This window comes from Danio rerio, chromosome 15 (genome assembly GCF_052040795.2).
Source record: "Danio rerio strain M-AB ecotype USA chromosome 15, GRCz13ab, whole genome shotgun sequence".
In the NCBI taxonomy this organism is placed as follows: Eukaryota; Metazoa; Chordata; class Actinopteri; order Cypriniformes; family Danionidae; genus Danio; species Danio rerio.
The window spans coordinates 31,327,400-31,352,509 of NC_141035.1; the positions used below are offsets into that span (position 1 = coordinate 31,327,400).

The 25,110-nt window shown below is 36.2% G+C and overlaps 2 protein-coding genes across 8 annotated transcripts in view; both read right to left on the reverse strand.

Moving 5' to 3' along the window:
- Positions 1 to 9,488: 9,488 nt before the first annotated feature.
- Positions 9,489 to 24,044, reverse strand: slc6a4a (solute carrier family 6 member 4a). 3 transcript variants are annotated; one of them, XR_015508788.1, is made up of 15 exons: positions 24,013 to 24,044; positions 21,544 to 22,034; positions 20,765 to 20,899; positions 20,207 to 20,429; positions 19,064 to 19,202; positions 18,812 to 18,946; positions 18,535 to 18,638; positions 16,141 to 16,268; positions 15,946 to 16,058; positions 15,432 to 15,563; positions 15,183 to 15,282; positions 14,554 to 14,654; positions 13,878 to 14,045; positions 12,547 to 12,753; positions 9,489 to 11,914 (listed from the first exon to the last, which is right to left on the reverse strand). XR_015508788.1 is itself a non-coding variant. In XM_087283282.1 (14 exons), the coding sequence occupies exons 2-14, from the start codon at positions 21,920 to 21,922 to the stop codon at positions 12,670 to 12,672; spliced, it is 1,941 nt and encodes a 646-aa protein (XP_087139408.1). In that variant the 5' UTR covers positions 21,923 to 22,034; positions 24,013 to 24,044; the 3' UTR covers positions 9,489 to 12,669.
- Positions 21,544 to 25,110, reverse strand: part of blmh (bleomycin hydrolase) — a 60,065-nt gene continuing 56,498 nt past the window's right edge. For 3 of the 5 annotated variants that reach the window (XR_015508378.1, XR_015508377.1, XR_015508382.1), the window contains one exon: positions 24,013 to 24,281. The gene's annotated coding sequence lies outside the window, so the exon portion shown is untranslated. Of the gene's footprint in view, positions 22,000 to 24,012; positions 24,282 to 25,110 lie in introns of those variants that run through there. The other 2 variants (XR_015508381.1, XR_015508383.1) reach the window with 2 other exon arrangements.

The following is a 25,110-nucleotide window of genomic DNA, read 5'->3' on the forward strand; positions in this document are numbered from 1 at the left end:
TCACGTGACCACTAAAGTTAGCACTTTTTGAAAAACGGTCAAATAGGGCAAGATAATAAAACTAGACGAAAACATGCACAACTCTATTTATTTCATTAAGTTTGCTACCAATGCTTCAATATTATAATTACTTCTGTTGTAAACCCAATCTGCAGAAGTGGCCGATAGATGGCAGCACTGGGCGAATTATGAATGAGCGAATGGGTTTGATGTCCTGTTACTCATAAGACATTTTATTGCCTTTGACTCATATTTTATTGGCTTACACCCTTTATGTTGGGTATTTATAGGTCCAAACTGGGTTATTTAATCAACTTCAGCCTCCCTCACTTCTGACTAATTTAAACAAATAAATGAACTTTTTTTTAAACTTATTATTAATTATGATGTTTGAGTCTTTAAAAGAGACAGATATACACACTGGATTGAAAAAACCGTAGCCAGCCTGGTGAAAGCAGTGGTTATTTTATTTTTATATTTTAAAGTGAACCATTTTGCAGCTTTATGCCTTATTTTCTATTTAATTATGAGATTTAAATACTGCACTTTAGTCACATCTTAAGCAATATTTTTAGCTGGATTAGCTTGTCAGATAGTCATCAAACCACGCTTTTCAATATACCAAAAATATTTCCTAAAAGTTTATAATGAAAAAGTTCTTGATAATAAAACAATACTTATTTACATGATATAGAAACAAATGAATCTGTTGAGGTTTTAAATTGCAGTCTGCCATTTATTAGGCAAATAACAAACTGGCCAGCACATTCAACTTTCCTCAGTCAGAATTTAGCTATTTGATTAAAAAAATAATTAAAATAATAATAATAATAATAATAATAATAATGTGGAGCTTTTACAATTTAGCCTCTCTTGTAAAATAAAAAAAGTACATTTGAAAATTCATATATAACAACAATATCGTTAGTCAAAATATCATTTTCAATATGGTCCAAGTTTGGTGCTTCACACCTTATTGCTCATTTTTATTTAAAAAATAAGGTCCAAGATGGAATAACTTACCTGTATTTATTTTTTAAAACAATACAGTGATGAAAGATGACTTTTCTTATGGCAGATTGTAAAATATTTGTTAGCATTGCATTGGCCAAAACTGATGAGCTGAAGTCCCACCGAAGCAACAGCCAGCAGAGGATTCCGAGGTTCGCTTTTTGCAATGGGTTATTTTCACTCTTTATGATGGCATAGCAGTCAAAATAAGACAAATGATCTCATGTATGGTACAAATTCTGCACCTTTGTCAGTCCCCCCGTGGCTACAGGGCTATCGCCAATGTAAAATAATTGAGTTGCTAATGAAGTAGGCGGAGTTCACGGTTGACAGAAAGAGCGCGAAAAAGAAAGGTCATTGATTGAGACGAGGTAAGATGAATGTAACGAAATATTAGATTTTATGACAAACATTTCACGATAGAAATGTAAACGACCAACAACATCACTTAATATAAACTATTCAATCTTCAAATGTCGTCGTTTATTGTTGTAAAAATGGTATCATTTGAGTTCTTCAAGTTATTCGTCACGAGACATATTGCTTAAAGTACAACTACAATTGTTTTAAAACTAAAATCAGAAAGAATTTACTTCTTGTTATACTAACTTACTTAATATTTTCTAAAATACATTGACACGTGACATGTTTGATAAGGTATCTTTTGATACTGGTCTTGCTGATTTTATTGCTGGTCTTGTTGGTTTTAGTGCTGTTTTTGCTGGTCTTAATGCTGTTTTTGCTGGTATCAGTGCTCAGTGTTGGTCTCAATGCTGAAACCAGCAAGATCAGCATTGAAACCAACAAGACCAGCATCAAAACACACCTTACCAGAATATGCTGTTTTTTTCAGCAGGGATGTTATGGCCTTGTTAGCATATTTAATTTACACAAATTATTAGGCTAGTCAGTAACAAATATAAGATTCCCCCAAAAAACATTAGTGATTATTACTGTAGTCTGTTACAGTTAACGGTTTCAGTTTTAGTTGGTTAATAACCCTGACATCTTCCACTAGATGGCGCCACTTCCCCGATTATGACAGCGCGCAACAGTTGAGAAATGCTTAGCTCTGAATGGCAAGTTAACTAAACAACTTTGTATTTCCCAAATTACACAAGATTATATCGCAATCTGTTTATGTTTCAGGTTAGTCACTGCTATTTGAAGTCATCTGAGATATCATCATTTCCCACTTCACTTATTTATTTGTACCCTTTGTCTTTACCCCCAACACCTCAGACTAACAAAGGTAGGTGAAAAGTTCTGAGCCTTATGAAAACAATTATACTAACAGTATTGAGAATCGAAGGGAGCAGGAGGGGATGGAGGGCTGTGTGTGTGTTTATTTGTTGAGATAAGGAGGCATTCTATGCGCACAAAATGAGTTCATTAGGCAGTGGGCTGCAATGAAGAAACCCAGTTGCTTTTGATAAAGGGATTGCAACTGGGGAGGAATGAAAGGTTTCATTTCCTGTCTTCCCAAGGCAACATATCATTCAGATCAGCAAAGTGCGACGAAGGTTGGGTGACAGACAGGAGAACAGAGGAATAGGAGGGAGGAGAGAAATACCAGGATTACAAACAGGTAGTAAAGAAAACAAATGTGAAAATGGGTTAACATGATCAAAATGCTTTAAAGAAGACACAAGACAACATTAATGAATAACTAAAACCTTGTGAATAGCTTTAAATTTAAAACAGTTACCATACAGTAATTTTCCTTCCGACCATATCTGATTTTGCTAATTAAGTCTACATGTTGCTCTGTTTCTTGTTTGCTGTTTATTCGTCACACCTTTATAGCCTGTTTGGAACATGGTATAACTGCCTGTGATGTTTATAAGGTATGATGTGATCTCTCCATTAGGTTTTCCAAGGAAACTTCAGCTTTCATTGAATGCCAACTTCACTACAACGCAAACCGAAACACGAATTAAGCTTGTTTAGAATGCAACTATTAAACCAAGATTTTGAGCCTGTGATGTAACGCGTGTGCAGCACCAGTTTAAGCGTGAGTTTTTTATACACACTTCATTATATGTGACAGGACGCTCCCACTTTCAGACTATTATGATGCATTTAGGACAGTTTGCTAAGGCTGTTAATTAAAGGTAATAATGATGATAATAAAACTCAAATTCAGATTATGACAAGCATTTTAGCTGTCCACACCAGACATGACATGACAGAAACATTTAATTTGTAGCAACATTCAGAAGTACAGAATAGTGCTCTACTTAGGACTAGCGCCAGACGGAATCTGCAGACTTTTTTGCTATTTCTGCGCAGAATTTTGTTAAAAATCTGCAGATTTATGCGGAATAATTTTGGTAGTATCATAACTAAAACCTTAATTTATGAACTAAAATTTCATACCTTTTGAACTTGATTTAATGTTTACAATGCAAATCCAATTAGATCCACTTTATTTGGTAAACAAAGCCAAGTCTGTCATATAATATATCTACTAAAAGACAGAAAATATTACTTTGCAAACTGTATTGTGAATAAATCATATGAATCATATGAATAAATTATAAGAGCATTTTCATAAATGGGTCAACAATATTACTCAAGTTAATTTTAAAATTGAATAAATATAAATTTACACACATTTACACAATTAAATAAACAGCATCAATGTTGGGCTAAAAATCTGCGAAAATCTGCGGAATTCTGCGCGCACAGATTCCATGTGGGCCTACTTATGACTACACAACATAGACAGGCTGCCGGTTTCAGTATGTCTATAAATGTCAAGTAATATGGTAATCAATTCTGGTAACATTCAACTGTAAATAAAGTAAATAATCAGCACCTGAGGTGATAATAATCATATTAGTTTTTGCTGTTGTTCAGTAGGACTGTACGTTTAATTGAAATCGTATCGAAAGCGTTTTTTTTCCTAAATCGCCTTACAGCATGATTTTCTCACAGTATGCTATTTGAACTGATCATAACTCAGCACTCCTCCACGTTGCTTCCTTTAGCATTGAACGCACTTTGCGCTCATGCTACTTTGTCGTTGCTTGCTTGCTGACCATCAACTGTTTTCTCAGAGGATGACAAACTAACAAAACTTTGCTGCAGTTCTGATACAAATTTTTATTTATCAACTGGGTAAACCTTGAATACATGTGTGCGTCACGCCCAATATGGGCACAAGCTGAGCACCTCCATTGGAAATTACGAACTTCCATGCACAAAAGACGTAAAATGTAAATGGCCTATTTCAAGGCAGCGTCACAAAGAGGTCTATGATCTATGCATGGCAGAACGTAATACGCAACTACTTCTGTCATGTGGTCAAACAGAACATTGGAACGGTTGACGGTGCGCACACACACTGTAGTCTATTTGTTTTGCCATAGGTCTGTTCTAGAGACAACTTATTACACCTTTACTTGGTGATTTTTATTTTATTGCCTTATGTCTGTTTTAGAGACATGTTACAGGTCTTTGTTAAGGATCTAATTGGTTCCCTTTGTTTCAGATTCATACTGTAAAATGTCTGTGTGTGTCAAAATCGTGATTACACTTGAAATCGCAATATTGTTCAAGAAAATCGTGATAGGTTTCTTTTGCCCATATTGCAAAGCTCTATTGTTCAGCCGCAATGTTGCAACAAATGTTGCACATCATTGTAGCAGATGGTTAGGACAAAAACTCCTTTTAACACAGAAAAGATAGCCTTAATACATGTATTAGGACACAATGTAAAACGTTAATCGTATAATACTGTATTACATTAAAAACTGCCCAATTTACTGTAAATGCAGTTATGAAAAATACATTAATGATCAAAAACGAGATGTTCAAAAGTTCTGCTGTTGCTGTGTTGCACTATAGCTGCATCCGAAATCGCATACTTCCTTAGTACCTTTAAATCACTATACAAGCAGAGTAGTATGTCCAAATTCACAGTATTTGAAAAACAGCAACGGCAAGGCAGTGGCGCAGTAGGTAGTGCGGTCGCCTCACAGCAAGAAGGTCGCTGGGTTGCTGGTTCGAACCTCGGCTCAGTTGGCGTTTCTGTGTGGGGTTTGCATGTTCTCCCTGCTTTTGCGTGGGTTTCCCCACGGTCCAAAGACATGCGGTACAGGTGAATTGGGTAGACTAAATTGTCAGTAGCGTATGAGTGTGAATGTGTGTGTGGATGTTTCCCAGAGATGGGTTGCGGCTGGAAGGGCATCCGCTGTGTAAAAACTTGCTGGATAAGTTGGCGGTTCATTCCGCTGTGGCGACCCCGGTTTAATTAAGGGACTAAGCCGACAAGAAAATGAATGAATGAAAAACAGCAGGTGCTATCCTTAATTCGAAAGAATTCATGAATGGGATTGAAGCAGCGCAACTGACATGGGTAGGTCACGTGATAATGAAAAATGGCAGATCAAGTACATCTAAATTCCATCAGCATTACTTGCATTCATACTATATAAAATGTACTTTTCTATAGTCGTGAAGTGCATTCAAATTCAATTGTAGTATCTACTTAACTAGTAGGCGATGGCTGCGCCCGAAATGGCATAATTCCCTACTATATACTACGTTAATAACTGTATGAGAGCTGAGTAGTATGTCTGAATTTATAATATTCGAAAAACAAGCAAGAAGTACCTGCTTAACCTACTACATCCAGCAAGATTCTGAAGTGCACAGCCAATGGACACTAACCTGTCACATGATGTCATGCAAGATAATTCGTTGAAAGGGAGTGAAGCAAGCAAATTGTAGGTCACGTGACAATGACAAATGGTCAGATACAGTATGTCTAAATTCCATCCATTCTACTCGCATTCATGTACTATATAAAATATACTTTTCTAATGATTGTGTAGAAAATTCTATTTCAATTGTAGTAACTACTGGAGTAGTAGGCGATGGCTAGGTCTAAAATTGCGTAACTCCTTTACTATATAGTATTTTAAAAATTGTGTGCAAGCTGAGTACTATGTCCAAATTCATAGTATTCAAAAAACAAGCAAGTACCTGCATAAACTGCTACTTTCGGTAAGATTCTAAAGTACACAGCCAATGGACACTACACTGTCCCATGATGCCGCACGAGAGAATTTATGAATGGGAGTGAACCAAGTGAAACGTAGGTCACATGATAATGTCAAATGTCAGATATAGTACATCTGAATTCCATACATACTACTCGCATGCATACTATATAGAAGATACTTTTCTAACGGTCGTGTAGTAAATACTAATTGAATAACTTCTTGAGTAGGAGGATATCTCGGATGCAGACTATTTCTATTTCTACTACAAGTGTTCTTTGTCTATTGGTAAATATAGAGTGTATCAATAAATTTACTGTTAGGTAAAAATACTTACATAGTTTCACACATGAACACAGCAAAATAGACCAATGAATGTCAATAACCCTAAGCCATTTTTTTTTAAACTTCTTTTAGGGTATTTGGGAATTCAGATGAACTCCACGGTTCCCTGCTTTTTAGTGACCTGTGCCAATATTGTAGTGCAAGTGAGATAAGCAGTATACCACTGAGAGAAGGAACTTTCTTGAGCTAATATCAGTGTGAAAGGTCAAACTGATAAGCTTAGAAAATCACAGAACAAAAACAGCAGAGCAAAAATATGAGGCGAGTAGGAGTGTGAGTGCAGACGGCCAGATAAAGAGATGGTGTGATGGTTGCAGGGGAGAGAGAGAGAGGGAGATGTGACAGGCTGTTTAATATAGATCCCCCAGTCTGATAAAATTGACAGGAGGTTCCCATTCCCTGTAGAGCAGCGACTCATAGGAAATTGCCAGAATGAAAAACAGAAAAAGGGAGGAAAGATTACGTGACTGACACAACTCATTACTATTTTTCTTCTCTTTTTTTAGGATTCGTTACTCAGCTTAAGAAGTATTTGAACGTGTTGTATTATATTTGGTGTGGTAACTTAATGATTAATGTAAAAAGGGATCCTGAGGGGTCTCTTTATTGCACTTCACATGGTGTGAATGCTGTAACTCAACACTGTGCGTATCTGAATTGAGTGCAGAGGAGTGTTTGTTCAGGCTCTGGGGTTCAGAGGCCCAGGCTTCACATACAATATATAGATTAGTGCTTGATGACAGAAGCACAACATTACAGCCTGTCACATGGCTCTTATTGCACCTCCAGATTCTGAGATGCATGTGACTCTCTGTGAACTGAAAACAGAATTTCGAATGAGTGGTTTTTGCATGGGGCGACACGGTGGTCCAGGGGTTAGCCTCACAGCAAGAAGGTTGCTGGGTCGAGTCCCAGCTGGACCAGTTGGCATTTCTGTGTGAAGTTTGCATATCTTTCCCATGTTAGCGTGGGTTTGCTATTAATTAAGTGGTAATTATATGTAATGATTGAGAATCATTATTTGCAAATTAAAAACCCAAAGATGATGCTGTTGATTTAAAAAATATCTGAGGTTAGAGATGAGAATGTAGTTTATGGCTTCAACATCACAGAGTACCAAAAGAACAGCAATTTTTGTTTAATGAAAATCTTTGCAACATTATTTGTATATATGTAACATTAATGTAACCTAAGTTTAATGCATAATTTAGAAATAATATTTTATGTAAACAAGGTAAATTTATCTAAATATTAAAAAAAATCACATTATTATTATTACAATTATTGAATTCAAACTAACTTGCTTAGTTAATGGTAGGTTTGGTTGAATTAAAACTAATAAATAACACTAGAATTGACTTCAGCATAAAGCATATGTGTTCAGAAATAGCTGGATTATTTAAAATGTGACTTTTTAAATTGTTGTTTTTTTGTGTGGTATTTGTTTGTACATGTCAAATGTTGCTAAAATATTTACATAAATATTAAACAACTAATGTAACATTATTTTTATTATTATTCGTAATATAATGCTTATTCCTAATATAATATAACATTATTATTATAATATATTTTATTATTATATACTTAAAAATCCAGACTAACTTGGTTATAAGTATAATTAACATCTAACACAATTTTTATATATATGTATTAATGCAGTTAAACAGTAGTATACATAAGTGTACATGTAAAATGCTCTTGAAATATATAGGTAAAAATTAAACTATGTATTAACAGTAAAAAATATTATTGTTGTTATTATAAGTATTATAATTACAAAAGACAACATAAAAATATGTGATTATAGTTGTTCAGCACCTTTAGTTCATTAAAAAAACACCAAAAGGGCGTAATTTCTTAGATGAGATTGAATTTGATCATTTAAGACACTAATGTAGCTGGATTAATTTCAGAGGTTTGATAATGTGTCTGTAAAACCAGAGGTCTTGTAGTTCACAATGTGGAGTTCTCTTCAGGGAATGGATGAGGAGGAAAAACTGATAGCACATGTTAATACCATGAGGAGAAGCTCCTCTGTGACATACTGTAAGTGTGTCTCTGTGTGTGTGTGTGTGTGCGCGCACATCATCAGTGAGCAAGACCTCATTTATCAGTGCCCAAACCCACCTGATAACAGACTCTCAGGAAGGAGTGTGGGATAAATGGGCTTTCTGAACCGAATACAAATGAATTAGCCTATAGAGATTATTCAACTGTAATCAAATTTACTCATTATTTTTATACCATGTTCTCTAAAAATTGCACTTTACAGTTTAAGAGTTTGGAGGCTGCATACTGTAAGTGTTTTTGAAAGAAGTCTATTTTTGCTGCATTGGTCTGATAACAAAATATAATCAAATATTAATATATAATAATAAAATTTAAATTAAATGTAACTTATTTTAAAGCTAAATTCTGTTTAATATATATATATATATATATATATATATATATATATATATATATATATATATATATATATATATATGAAAGGGAATAAAGCTGTGGTCACACTGCACTTTTCACCCCATAGACTTTCATTTATACGCATGTGAACGTGGCAGACCGGAAATGCAAGCTTCTAAAGTTCAAGCTTGGTAAACTCTGACTTGTTAAATCGCATCACATAATTGCATGAGACCAACTGAAGATCAAAACGTAGCCTTTCTGTACAGAAATTTTAAATATGGAGCAATATCTTGCTTTCTCAATGTCTAATCATCTTGTTTTATCCTGCCGTTTTTTTTGCAGTGGCGTACGACAGAATTCAAACTCAAATAGATCAGGCTCTAGTGTGACCGCAGGTTAACCCTTCAACGTGCACTCCTTGAAAATAATTTTTTTTGGCCCACATTTTTTTGTATTGAATAATATACTGACACAACTCTGATGAAAAAAGTAACAAGCAATTCAAATAATAACGATAACCTATTGGTAAAAGGTCAACCAGGTGGTTATGATGCCTGTTAAAGGGCTTTAAGCTAAAAAAAATTTAGTTTGTGAGGGAAACTTCATGTTTAAGATTTATTGAAGTCAAATATATAATTTAATGCTAAAAAACTACAAATAGAAATGTAAAAAAAATTATAGAAATCCATAATCAGTAAAGACACACATCCATTATTAATACATATACCTTTATTTTATATCTCTAATAATTCATATATGTCTTTGTCCTATACATATTTTCTGTTAACAGTCTTGGAGACGTACATAGATCATAGTTAGACTTTATAAAGTACAATAGATTTTCAATACTTTGATAGACAGAAGAGTAAACTGTTGAGAAAGAAGAGGAAAAATCAGCACTGGACTTAAGCACACACATACAACCTTACACACTCACACACACACACACACACACATACAGACGCACAATATAGACTCAAGTCAAATTCATGCACACACACACTCACTCACTCTGACAGAACTGACCATGGCTTATTTATCTCTACCTCAAAGTACAGCTCAAACAGTCAGTTTGACAGGGAAAATCAACGTCCTCACATTTCCCATTCTACAAATTCAACGAGCACAGACCGCACAAACAGCAAGACTCACAAAATACACATGCACATACTTAGATGTCCAGTCACACCATTTTTTATGAGAAAAAAAAGGCTTGAGAATCGAGGCTGAAGCGTTTAAAACAAGCACATATTTGGTTTCTGCTACTTAGTGTAAAAATAAATATGTAAAAACAAATGCTCAAGCCCCTCTTGATGTTAGCCCCTTTCACACATAGAGTCTTTACAGGTCATTAAAATATAACTTAAACCATTAATTAATCAGTTTATGTTTAGGTGAAAGACGTGTGGCCTTTTTTTATACTCTTCATACGTCTACATAATGTACATGTGTGTTTGTCTACATAACATCACATCATACCATCATGTCATATATGCAAATATGCCCTCAAATACAGAAACTTCATTGGTTATTGTTGCGTTTGACTAATTAAAATAGTCAAAATGTGAATGTTGATAATAAAATGTCAAGTTTTGTTTAAAAACTTTTGGCATCGATGAGCTTCACAGTGATAAAGCGGCTGTTTTGTATGTGATTGTTTATTATGTATGAGTAGACATACAGTTTGACTATGTTGAGGTGCCAATTTTTAAGGTGATTTGATGTCTTATATTTACTTAGTATACAGTTACAACATCTGATGTTGGTGCACATGTATCTAAACATGCCATTGTGTCAACATATGCCCATACAATATAAAACACAACAGTATTTGATTATGCCAAACTGCGCGTTTATGTTTATATGCTTAGTTTTATGCTTATTTAATGCATATAATTTAAAGACATTGGCCCTAATCACCTTCCACATGTTTCATCCAAATACAGTTGAGGTCAGAATTATTACACCCCCTGAATTATTAGCCCCGCTGTTTCTTTTTCCCCAATTTCTGTTTAACAGACAAGATTTTTTCAGCACATTTCTAAACATAATAGTTTTAATAACTCGTTTCTAATAACTGATTTATTTTATCTTTGCCATAATGACATTAAATAATATTTGACTAGATATTTTTCAAGACACTTCTATACATTTGAAAGTGACATTTAAAGGCTCAACTAGGTTAATTAGCTTATCTAGGGAAGTTAGAGCAATTAGGCAAGTTATTGTATAATGATGGTTTGTTCTGTACACTATCGAAAACAAATATAGCTTAAAGGGGATAATAATTTTGACCTAAAAATGTTTTTTTAAATATTAAAAACTGCTTTTATTCTAGCCAAAATAAAACAAGACTTTTCCAGTAGGAAAAATATTATCAGACATACTGTGAAAATCTTCTTGCTCTGTTAAACATAATTGGGTAAATATTTAAAAAAGAAAAAAAATCATAGGGGAAGCAAATAATTCTGATTTCAACTGTAAATATGCAGTTTAACAGCACTGACAATTTCAGTTGACGATTTTTGGTCTTGATCACATTCCATATTTCTTATCCAAATGGATGAAGAAAACAGCGCAGTGTATGAAGGTAATTTTGCAAAGACTGACATCACAAAGTTTCTGTATTGTACTTCTGAATGTTATATTAACATTAAAAAAAGAACACTTGCCTATATGAAAAGCACAATTGTGTTTACTGAAAAGTAATTTACTTTTTAGATTTGTCTGTAAAAGGGGCTAATGAGAAGTTTGCAAGTGGTTGATTCAAAGAACAACTCTTATACTTTTACATTTGGTCCCATCCCTGTAAATGCTACATGTCAGTGGTAACTGGGTAGGCAGACAAAGAGTTCCAGTTGCAAAAAAGCATTATGTGAATTAAATGCCACAAATGTCCTACAAATAAATACACATATGCCCAACAGTCAGATCATATCCTCCAAAAGTAGGCTAAACACTTCAAATCTGTTACATATATATCTATTGGCATGGTGATCAAAGATGCACACACATTCACTCACACACACACAAACACACCTGTGCAATAAAACAAACTGAATAAAATGATTTGGTCCTTGCTTCTGTCATAAAAAATATTTCTCTCTGTAACAGTCCAACATTTACCCTTCCCACATCTGAAATGTAAAAAAAAAATTATATTTACCACATCTTAAAAAATAAAATAAAGGAAAAAAGACAGTATGTTCACAAGTATTGATGGATTCAGTCCCTCATCCACAAACAGCTTCTTTGAATTGCTGTCACAACAATAAAGAAACTAAATAAACACATAGTAATTTTTGGCCTTATGCAAATGCATGTCGTTTCAAAATATACTTGTAAGTGGTCACAAAACCATAACAATCTTTATATATTTAGATAGTATTTAAACAAATGATTGTAGAAAAACAACCCCTTAAAAACTGTATATCTTCATAAAGTAAACTGAACTTCAATGAACAGCTATACACTAACGTTCAAAAGACTAGGGTCGGTATGATTTTTAAAATGCCTCAACATTTATTTAACCAACAGCACAGGAATATTGTCAAACATTATTGCAATAAATTTTTTTTTATGTAATTTAAAATGTAACTTATTCCTGTGATGGAAAGGCTGAATTTACAGCAGTGTTCAGAAATCATTCTAATGTACTGATTTGATCTTACTGATCCCTAACTTGAACGGTAGTGTACATCTATTTAAAAATAGTGGATGGCAAAAAATACAAATGAAGCAACGGCTGTATTTGGAGACCTGGCCTCACCGTCACACAATACAGGTAGCAGACTCCTTTTGGGTGAGGTGTGAAGGGAGGTCGGCCGGGGCTCTTAAAGGGGCCACGGGTCCCCTGTGTTTGTGCTACATGTCCAGCAGAGGACCAAATGCATCACACGGCGTTGGTAATGACAATTGTGTCTCTCTGAGGGCCACTGGAGCCTGGAGCCTCGGGGGTAATACCCTTTAGCAGACGCTATGGGGGTAAGCAGTAAAATTTTTGGAGTGGTACAGCATGACACAAAGGATTTACATTATGAACTATGAAAATATTTAAGCTACAGAAGGGATTTACAGTGCTCAGCTTCAAAGAAGTGTCTTGGAGATTATGATAAATGAATCAAAGGATTTCATAATAAAGTGTTGTGTTGAAACTCTTTCACAGCGAAATAATAAACAGCTGTGAGCTAAGACTCAACTCTGTGAGACACATAATTACTCAGCTGAAACCTGACATGCTAAAGGTTATTGATACTGCAGGATGGAAGCTTGTTTCTGCCAAGGGATAAAAAAATGGCTTCTTATCTTACAGTTATCTTACATTTTCTCTCAGAGTTAGGAGTTTATACATCAGAATTCATGTATTTGTGACTTTAACCTTAGAATTGTAGGATTTACATCTATTGTTTTTAGTTTATCTTAAAAATCTGACATTGAACTCAGTTTATCTCTTAAAATTTAAATGTTTTCCTCTGAATTCTCGCAATTCTGACTTTTTTTTTTCAAGTTCATATATGGCAGTTCTGACATTTTACTCGGATGTCTTTATTTTTTAATATTCTAACTTACTGTATTTTACAATTCAGACTTTCCTCAGAAATGTGAGTTCATATCTTACAATCCTAACTTTTTCCTCAGAAATCTAAGTTTACATCTTTCAATTCAATTCTTTTCCTCACAGGTTTACATATCGCTATTCAGATTTAGTTGATTAAAAAATCAGGCTTGTGAAATTTGAAGTCTGAATCGTGAGATAAAAAGCTGCAAATGCGATTTTTAAGTTGTATCAGAATCAGAAACAAGCTTCCATGCTATCAGTTGCATCACAGAATCAAAAAATATCAATCTTGTCTAGTTTTTCGGCATCTGCCAACAAAACACTCTCAGTGTTACTGAATGCACGTGCTTTGACGCCCTTTGATGTCCATCTTCATGTCTCAAACTAAGTTCACAACATGATCAAGCTGCTGCCTTGCAGCATAATTGTGTTTGTGCTGTCGTAATGTATTTAAGTGTTATTATTATGTCTGTCTTGCTTATCTCGACTTGACAAGATACAGTAATGTATGTGTTTTGATGTTTTTGTCTGTCAAGGCTCACCTGTTGGAAGGTCCCTTTAGTGGTGACCAGATGGTAGACCATGTAGGAAGGCACACAGATGAAGGAAGAGACTCCAATACAGTAACCAAGGACCGTGGTCCAGAAAGGGTACAGGTAATCAAACAGCTTCACTTCAGGAGGGAATGCCAGGAAACTCACAATAATGAACTACAGCCATGAGACAATGAGGGAAAAACAAAAATGTCCTTTCACAAAACTGTATTTGCATAGTGAACATGCTGAGATCTGCCTAGGACAGATGCCTGAAGCACATCTAAAGTTTATTTAAGAGATTAAAGGGATAGTTCTCCTCTAAATTGAAATGTTGGCATCATATGCGCAACTTGTAAACATCTATGACTAACTTTGGAACAAGTAATCATAAAAAAGTGGTAACTTAAATAGAAATGCTAAAAAAAAGTATTAAAAATATGATGTTCTGTAAAAGAAAGTTATAAGGTTTTGGTTTGGAATGTCGTGAGAGTAGTAAAAAATTACTTTTTTTTTAAGAAACCCAAAACTTTCAGATTTTTACTTTTTAGCTCAAACAACAAAGTGTATACCAAAATCATGGGTGTGAATGCAAGGGAATACATAAATAAATAAAACATATACACTGAAAGCAAAATGCTTGGTAAATTACTTAAGGCATAAATTATGTATGTAATAGACTGACCAATAGGAAGCAAGGACAGATGGCTATCCAGCAGACCCTCCAGAACAGACCAGGGGCGAAGCCAAGCATCAGCTGTACATCATTGCAGAAACGTGTTGTCCCTGCATACATTTCACAAACACACTTAGAGCACAATGCCTGAAGCGGCATATCAGATTAGCAAACTATTGAAGCACAGGATAAAACCTTGGGACTTATAGACGCTGGGTGAATAAGAAAGAACAGATGGACAATAGTAGAGTATAAAGCAACAGAAGTGGCTAAACAGTTTTATGCTTGCACATTTTGACTCTCCCTGCAGCGATGGCTGAAAATCAGATTTTCATAGACCCTCATGGGAATTAAGCTAAAGAGTGGAGAGGCCAAAAGAAATATAAATGACACATGCTAGGAAGTTCAACAGCGATGCTCATAATTATTTTGAAGTCTTGAAGATTTTTGAGGCAGCTGAGGGAATATGACTTATCATACAATCCCAAAGGTCTCTAAGGGAGGATCTCGTCTAGACAGTTTATTAAGAAACTACAGATAAGTTTGTTTGCTTTATCAAACCAGCATGAAGACCAGTGGCACAATAAAATGAAGTTAAAGTGATATTTAAGATGACTTAACTGGATTCCAATACATACCATAGAACCAGGAAACAGCAATAACCTCAAGGAAGACAACGGTGATAACAGCGGGGCCTGTGGCGTACTCCTCAAATAGTTTAACAACAAACGCACCTCCCTACAAACACATTACCTCAGTATTAAAAAGAATGATAATAATGTGCAGAGTTTGTAAAACGGCATATTATTTTGGTAAATTTCCAAATGATGTCTCTGGATAATGTTTAAAGCCTTTAGGAAAATCTTCCAAAGCAAAACAACACTCACGTAGGTTAGAGTGGAGAGGGCACCCAAATAACAGACACACACCAGGCCAAGCACAAACCATTCTCTCCTCCTGGCCAACAGGTGGGGGAACTCGTCCAACATGGCTGTAATTACCCCTTCCAGACCTGCAAACTGCAGCAAGAGGCAGGGGATGACAGAAAAGTAGGTCAAAGACCCACTGAACCAGTGCAATGTTTAATCCAAATAATGCTCCTTAAGGTAGAGCAAGCACTAACTCAGTGGCTTCTGACAGGGACAAACATGATAATGAAGCAGAAATAGACTACATATGGAGTTATGTCTTTTGCAGACTGTAGTGTAACTTCATTGTGTGTGAGGTCAACAGAGGGACGGGAATGGGTTAAGTATGCAAGCTGAAGACATAATGTAATGAAACACTGTTGAGAATACATTGTGCTACATCCAGAGACAGTGAGCTGAGTAAACAAAAGGAAAAACTCATTCATTAAGGTCATTGGGTAGTATTTCAAGAAAGACAGAAGGAAAGACTGACCGTGCTGTCCAGCCCCAGCATAATTATCATGAGAAAGAATATGATGGCGAAGAATGTTGCAGCTGGCATATTGGCAATAGCCTCAGCATAGATGATGAAGAGCAGACTGGGACCTTAGAATTAAAAAAATAATAATTAGAAATAATTTGATAGGAAAAGACCCATAAAGAAAGGATTAAAAAAAATATGGCTCACCAGCATCCTTGGCTACAGTCTCCACTCCTTGTTGGCGCATCTCTGCCATGTATCCCAGTACGGTGAAAATCACAAAGCCTGACAGGAAACTGGTCAAACAGTTAACCGAGCTTGTGATCAAAGCATCCCTGCAAATCAAAGAGACACAGATACATTAATTAAGGATTTTTAACATGACAGAAAAGTTTTCAATATTGGTATTTTTTTATTCAATTGGCCAGGGAATTTTTATAGCGTGGTTGCTAGGGCATTGTCATGATGTTTCGAGCGGTTGGTGATATTCTGGTTCCAAAGTAAGTCTGCATAATTTATTTCCCAACTGTTCATTCTAAAGCAGCTTAGAGTGGTAACTGCACTCATCTTTTGGCTGTAGTCTGAACCGTGCTGTAAAGAGCAGTGTAATATACTTGTAGTAAAATTCTTTAGGTTATCCTTATGCTAGTATATAATAACAAGATTTGCATTTGGAAAATACAAGTATTCTCTTATTCTGCACAATTCTGGTCCAGAGCAGACACAACAGCACAGAGATGACCATCTGTCAGGCCAGACCACAAAATGTATCTTGCGGCACATTTAACAAACTAAATATATTCAATATTATTAAAAGAATGTATTCTAGTATTAAGAGTTTGATGTTTAATATAAAGAAGTCACATTATATAAATGTTTAAATAAAATGCAGACATGCCGTCTATGCAGGATGACAGATGAAATGTAAAGATTCAGCTATTTTTTTAAAGGGTCACAAAACACCCAAACACATTTTTTTGAGATGCTCGTATATGTGTCCCACTCTGCTAAAATTATTAGGACACATATATATTTCACAAAAAAAAAGAAAGTTGGTTGTTTTTTGCGTTATTTCAAGCAAATTCGTTCTTCCAGTTTGAAAAGAAATTTTGAAGCTGCGTCACAGAGATGAGATTCTTGTGTAAATTCCAGCATGTAGACTGGATGTCTGTACAGGCGAGTACAACGTGACGTCTTTGATCTTTCAGTATTAATTCATGAGAAAGACTTGGTTTCGGACCAATCAGCGTGTTCTATTGTGAATGGAATGGAACTTCATTAATAAGCAAGATAGCTTCGAAGACTTGTTTTTTCCTGTTACAGTGTTCAGATGGCAGAGATCGTCAGTGTTGTCATCAGTGTTGTGTTTATAAATATGCTGCAACAAAGGTTTTATTTTCAATTCTCTGCTATGAAAGCACAGCTGGACTCACGTGTGGATTACAGTGTTCTGCTAACATGCAACAAAAATACGTTTGTTAGGAACCTTTTTTACCCGAGAGCTTTTTACATCTGAAAATGGAGAAATCCGGATTTGCCACTCATCTTCTTTTAAAAAAAGATGCGTTTCCAGTTTGTGTTTATTGCCCTGTCTCTACAGATTTGGTAAGTGTGTGATCAGTGTTCTTTGTTTATCTTTATTCAGATGCCACAGTTAGTTTGTGTCATCAGCAGTACTCTTTCAGTTTTTTAAGACATACCTTACTAACAAAGTTACTAAGTTTGCAGTACATTAATATAGTTACAATATTGTGGACTGAAAGATCCGCCGTAAATGCTGTTCTATGAGTGTAAACACGTAAAGACCTTAATCAAATTATTACCAGCGTGTAGAATTTTTGCCGCATTTTGTGACAAGATAGTCTATACACACACGGCTTTCTGACACTACTTACCGAATGCATCTAAGTTATTGAGAAATGTTTTTTTTTGTTCCTATTCGTAGTGCGGTATCAAACATTACATTAAAACTACACTCTACCAGTAGTTCCTCGCATCCAGTATCTTGTTTTTTATGTGGGGGCATGCATGAAAAGTTCCTGAATGAAAGTGCTCTGTAAAAATTAGCGTGTGCTCGAACAGAAACTCCCATTTTAATGCAATCCCTTTCCTCTTTCGCCACTTGACACTCCCACCTAAACAGAGTTGCTATCACCCATTTCCTGACTTTTTTTAAACTAGAGGTGTAAAAACACCCTGCTGAGACAGGGAGGTTTCATAGCCCTTTAAAAGAAGAGAACCCATTTAACATGTCACACCCTAACTACCTATTCCACTGGAAAGTCAAGACACCGAATAAAGCTGCATGCTTCAACACACTTCAGTGGCACTTTCAGGGAAAGTTAAAATAAATAACATTTTAATGATAGCAAATACAACTATTAATATATTAGTGTTAACAATATTTAAATGTTAAGACGTATTAATATATGTGGGTTCAAGTTGTCAAAACTTAATAGAAACAGGCAAAAAGATTCAAGGAGGAAAAACAACAACAGAGCAGAGTGAATAAAGATCATATTTTAAGCTAAAGTTTGTGATAACATAACTTCAGATCGGATAAAAGAAAATGACAGAGGTATGAATGTGAGCCAGGTGTACTTGTAGCAGTTGTTATGAAAGGGATTGTAGCTGGCAAAGGCCAGGAGAACACCAAAGCCTGGACCCAGAGAAAAGAAGATCTGTGCAGCTGCATCAAGCCAAACCTGAAAAAAAAAACACAGATAGAGTGATTTGTCTGTAAAGATTTTCATTCATCCATATCATACCTGACAGAAGGCAAGAAATACGTGTTTTACAGGAGGAAGACAGTCACAGCAACCCAAACAGATTGTGAAATATCTTACAATTCTAAATGGTTGATTTAGTTTCCACTCACTGTAGTGGTTAGAAGTTTTTTCCAATCAGGTTTCAGGTAGAAGACAACTCCTCTCCATGCTCCTGGCAGGGTGGCCCCTCTTATCAACAGGATCAGCAACACCAGGTACGGGAAGGTAGCCGTTACCCAAACTACCTATCAGAGAGAGTCATAAAGAATGTTTTAACAGAAGGTCTATTTGTCCAATTGGTAAACAACAGGTTAACTCAAGGTTTATAATTTCTTCCCCTTGAGGTTTCCAGAACATCATACCTTGCCAGAGGTCTTGACCCCCTTCCAGATGCTGAAGTAGACAACAGTAAAGATGAACAAAAGACAAAGGGCTAGCTGCCAGCTCACCCAGCCCAGTTGATGAAGACCAGGAGATAGATGAACCTGCAACACCTGCCGGCTAAGGACAAGAAAGAAGTTGGTTTGCAGTTTATCAAGGTACACTAAAATAGCAGTACAGGGATGTCCAAACCTGTTCCTGGAGGGCCATTGTCCTGCATAGTTCAGTTATATAGCCATAATTAAACACACATGAATTAACTAACCTAGACCGTCAGACTTGTGTTGGAGGTGGTTGGAGCTAAGGTCTGCAGGAGCTTGGCTTTCAAGGAGCAGGACTGGACACCCCTGCTTTAGAACATGGGTGCTGTTTCTGGAGATCAGTCTTTTTGTAAAGTTCAGCATCAACCCTGATCAAACACAAGTAACCCAAGCTACCCTAAGATCAGACGTTATATCTCAATACAGGCAGATGAGAAAGACTATCACTTACCATTGGAAAATGCATTATGTTAACTTGGTCACATGAAGCACATCTTAGCTAATCACATAATGACCTCTGGTCTCCTTCCCTGCACATAGCCATAGATTCAGCATTTGCATTATTCTTTATGCTTTTTTGGTTAATTGTTGGATGCTTGCCCTTTTATATGCTTTTTAATATCATACTTGATAATTACAGAAAAGTGTGTTTGACCAGCATTGTAGGAACTATATAAGTGCATTAACAAGAGTGGGCACCCCTGTTGCAGAAGTACTATCAAGAGATAGTGCTGTCAAAGAACAATAAAATAAAAGCCAGAACGTCAATCTAACTGCATAGGAAAGGATTGATGAGTAGTAGACAGTTATATAAGTACAGGGAGTACTGTATGCGAAACAGGAAATCTCAACTACACATAAATGAAAGCAATCAAAAAACCAACAAAAAACAAAGCCTTTAAATCTCTCCTAAAGCAGTGTATACACAGACTTAATCCCCCATGTCTTTTCGAGAGAGTAAACACATTCTCTTTCAAACCCAAGAGTCTCTCAAAGGTTCAAGAAGCCTGGTGGAGGCAAAGTTCTCATTTAGTATCCCCTTCAACCTGGACTTGGCACTTTTACGCACTTACATGCACTTACACATAAAACTCTTCAGCGGGAGAGATTGAGTTGTTGGTCCAGGAGACATTTAAGTCAGTGGACAGGTAGTGGGTGCAGTTGGGAGTGTTCCATCGGTTGTTGCAGGTGGTCCAGGGCAACGTGGCTCGAAAAGAGGACAGGAGATAGTAGAGGGCCCAGGCCATTATGGTATTATAGTAGAAGGCAATGTAGAGTGCAATAATGCAGATGGCAAAGCCTATACCTGTAAAAGAACATAAAACACTTGTCATGCAAATACAAAACTTTCGTTTAAAGCACCGTCTATTCTGTAGTAAGTGACATTTAGGACAAAGTTCCATTTACATAAAATCAGGTTTCTTAAGCATGTGGCATTTTACCAGGTAAATGTGACAATTTCCATAACAGAGTCCCTGCTATCAACAAAGAGAGAGCGGAATTGGTAAGAAGTTTAGGAGAAGGTCAAGGGAGACTGTACTATCAGCCCAGCACATGTCAGTCTGTCATTATCTATCTGACCCCTAACCTGGGTCCTCTGTCTTAAAAGTCTTAAAGTCTTGTGAAGCAGACCAGTCTTACCCTTGAAGATGGGGCAGACGTGTTTCCAGATGGAGATGCACCCACTGCGGTGAAACTGGCCCAAAGCCAGTTCCATGTAGAACAGTGGCACACCCCCAAACACAGCCATCAGAAGATACGGCAAGAGAAAGGCACCTGAAGTACAAAGATTTAGACAGGAAGTAAAACTTAAAACTTCACGATTCCATTGCATTGGTTTTAACACATCCTGAAAGCACTATTATACCTACAAAAAGGGCATAAAGGATGCTAACATACACAAGATGTTCTTGTTCAGACAAGCCCCCAGTGCTTGATTAAAGCTTTGCGTGCTTTTGACTTGAACACTAGATAGCTGTTGATTGAGCGGCAGTGAGCCAGATTATTAAACAATATGAGAAAGTCCAACCCTCGAGAGCCACAATTAATGGTTGTTGGTTGCGCTGAGCGGGTAGCTCTATCTTTCATGCACTCCCCTTGCATGGTGAAACAGGAAATTACAAAGATTTTATTATTTCAAATCCAATGAAAGGAGACTAAAGCCTGTTTGTACTGACGAGGCAAGCTGGATCACACAAAGAGTGGAGACAACAGCAGAGTTCACCATTGTCTGTTTGTTATTTTTAAGCAAACAGTACCTAGTTGATCTTGTCTCAAAGACGGAAGTCTTTCTTTAAATGGCATGCAACACAGTATCTGTTTAGCTCCTCTAAAGCCATCACACTTATCTGTCTAAGTGCGGCCTATAGCTTAAGTGGCACTTTTGCCTAGTGTTCTGACCTCTTCACATTTGACCTTACCCCCTCCATTTTGGTAGCAGATGTAGGGAAAGCGCCACACATTGCCCAGGTCCACTGCATACCCGATGACCGACAACAAGAAGTCCATCTTTTTGCTCCAGGTCTCCCTAGGTGGATCAAGGCTCGTCTGTTGGACCACCAGAGTCCTAAATGTTCCAGGGGTATTGACCCTGTCCGTCCCAGTGCCCGCACCTTCTTTGGGGCTTTGAGGAGATGTACTGCGATAACCATTGGAGACTTGCCCAGGCCCAGAGCCAGATTTCTGATCCTTCTCCGGAACGCTATCCACAACCAGCCTGCCGTTCTCTTGAGACTCCGGCACTTTCTGCTGCTCTCCCCCGTACTCTTGATTCATCATCATCGACTCTTTCATATCCATGGTGAGGACTGCTGTTAGGGTTGAGATGGTGGTCCTCTTGCACTGACTGATATCGTGCCCATGAGGGGATAGAGAGCCTGGAGAAGGGGGTTAAGGGGTGGAACAGAGTGGGCTGGGATGGAGAGAGCAAGGAGAGTGTGACCAGTCCTTAACCTGTACGTTTTAACAAACTCAAAACAAGGAAATACTGCTCAGGCTCAGCTACAAAACACACACACAAAAAAAAAGGTGGGGGGGGGGTGGGGGGGGTCAAATGTAGCCTGAGGGAATTTAACTAGAGTTTACCCGTCATTCTTATAAGTGTTCTTAAAAAATTACGCATTATCTTTGGCAGAAAAAACATGTTCTGCAATATATCAGCAGATTTAAATTAAATACACCCTTACAACAAGGGGCTGAAGCTGTAAATCACTGAACACTGTACACGAAACAGCAACATTAAGCCTTAGGAAGCTGCCGATGCAACAGTTTATTCTCTTTTTTTTATGTGACACTATTGCAACTACAAATAAAAGTGTCAAATGTGTCAATTCCTGACACTATTGTAACAACAAATAAAAAAAAAATGTTACAAAAAGATGTTAATTCTATAAAATATACACTTGCACAACATTTACTCTCCCAAATACTATTTATGTTCATTTATTTAAGTTTATTTATGTGAAACTAAACTTTACTTACAACTATATATTTGTGACTATAGAAAAGAAAGAATAAGTCAAACAAATTTAACACTTGTTGATCAGGACCAATCAGTACACCAATAATCAACAATAAATTATATAGAATTTGTCAAATAAAATAAAATCATAATCTAGAGGGTAATTTACTTGCAGCAAGAGCATCAGTTTCTGCATAGCGTTCTCTCTCTAGAAGCAGGTGAGTGCAGCATGTGAGAAGATATTAAGGCAACTACTATTAAAAACAGCCTAATGATCTAGATGTCAAGAAAGAAAATAAAAGAGAAACACTGTTTTTCCTCTGCTTGTCTTTGTCCTACTATTGCATAATTATTAACAGGGGTATTTTTCCCGCCAAACATGTTTATTATTTATTCAAAGTGAATCATTTGTTCCTCTAAGACACATTTTGAAAAAAATAAAAATAGTATTAATGCTGACTGTGGAGAAGGTGGAAAGCGTTCCGCACTATTAAAATCAGACAAAAGGTGAAATGTTCAAATGTTTGTGCATATGCAGCATGGCAAATTATCAATACAATTAATTTGTATGTAATAGCTGTATTGTCAAGAAGTCCATGTGCAGGAAAATTATGATCAGGCATTTTTTTAAATGTGGAACAATTAAAGTTAACTAAAGGAACAAGGACAAGCAAGTTCATTTATCATGCCGTATTATCAGTTATTGAATGAGAAAACAAAATGTAACCATTTGGGAGCTGCCACCACACACCCTTCTCATTAAAGCATGGCGAGAAGAAAAGATAACATTGAATTACAAGTTTTACGTAGGATCGGTTTCTGCACAAAGATTATCTGATTTGGCAAACTGCCCATTTTCTTTATTATTTATTGCCGCATCTCTCAGCTACTTTCTATCCATTTTTCCTTGCACACACTAAATCAACCTCTCCGTTACTCACTAAATCAACCCCCTCAAAATTGAACATCTTAAACATCCCGGCTCATTTCCCCCTCCAGGTCAAGATCAAGTTTGTTCATTTACTAGGATCAAAAGATAAAACCAATAATCCACAATCTTCATTATTACACATCTGATGAATGTTACACAACATGAATGTCAAATGAAATATAATCAACATGAATTAGTTTTATTAGCCATAGATATCAAGATAAAAGACTTCCCCCCTATTACAGCACATTAGACTCAATTAAAACTAGATTAAAATGAGCTGCAGAACTGGACTTGCACATTTTAATAAACTTGTCAAAGTACTAATCAGACTCAGAAATCTGCATAAAAACGTATTAATAAAAATAAACAGCACACACATGCACACTCTAGTTACACATGCAGTCGCGTACAGACACACACAAGCTAAGACTTGCCACCCAAAACCATTGGTTAACACACGCAGAGCCACAAACACCATGCACAGGGCAACCCTACCGTGCTGCGGTTGAGCAGTTCTGTGGGGGTCTGCGTTTGGGTGGTGACCAACACCGTCCCGGCACTTAAGACACGCCCCTTTCACCCCTGCTCTCTCTCTCTCTCGCTGTCTCTCTCTCTCTCTCTTGCTTACTTTATCCTCCTCTACTTGTTCTTCTTTCTAGCAGAGAGTCTTTAACTTGCTTCGTGGTCGTCAGCCTAAGGCGCTTCAGATGTAGACACATAGAACGAGGCTCTGTGATATAATTATGAGCCCTGCTACCAAACATCTGTTCACGCAAAAACACACACAAACAAAAAAGCATGAATGGAGAACTCCAGCCCTCATCACATTATGCACATCCACATAGTATTTATTTGTGGTGAAAGAAGGCCTGACCTACATTCTCAAAATCCTACTAAGATATTTAGACACCTAAATCTACGTCAGGTTTTAGGTGACTAGCTGTTAGTTTGATCCTGTACGATATCTTTATTGCTGATGACAGTTAAAAGTTTGGACACACCTACTGACTCTTTAAAAATATATATATTTTTGAATAATAGTTACAACATAAAACGATGGAAAGCAAGAAGAAAGGTTTAAAATATTTTTATGTAATGTTTAATTAGTTCCTTTTTCTGAGCACTTGTTGCCTGTTTACACACTATTTCTCTTTCTCCCTCTGTCTATATATTTTTTTTCTTTTTTAATATTTTCCAAATGATGTTTAACAGAGCAAAGAAATTTTCACAGTATGTCTGATAATATTTTTTTTCTGGAGAAAGTTTTATTTGTTTTATTTTGGCTAGAATAAAATCAGTTTTTAATTTTTTAGAAACCATTTTAAGGTCAATATTATTAGCCCCTTTAAGCTATAATTTTTTTTTAATAGTCTACAGAACAATTCGTAAATATACAATAACTTGCCTAATTACCCTAATATGCCTGGTTAACCTAATTAACCTAGTTAAGCCTTTAAATGGCACTAAGCTATATAGAGGTATCTTGAAAAATATCTAGTCAAATATTATTTACTGTCATCAGATAAAATAAATCAGTTATTAGAAATTAATTTTTAAAATAAATAGGGGGCTAATAAATCAGGCGGACTAATA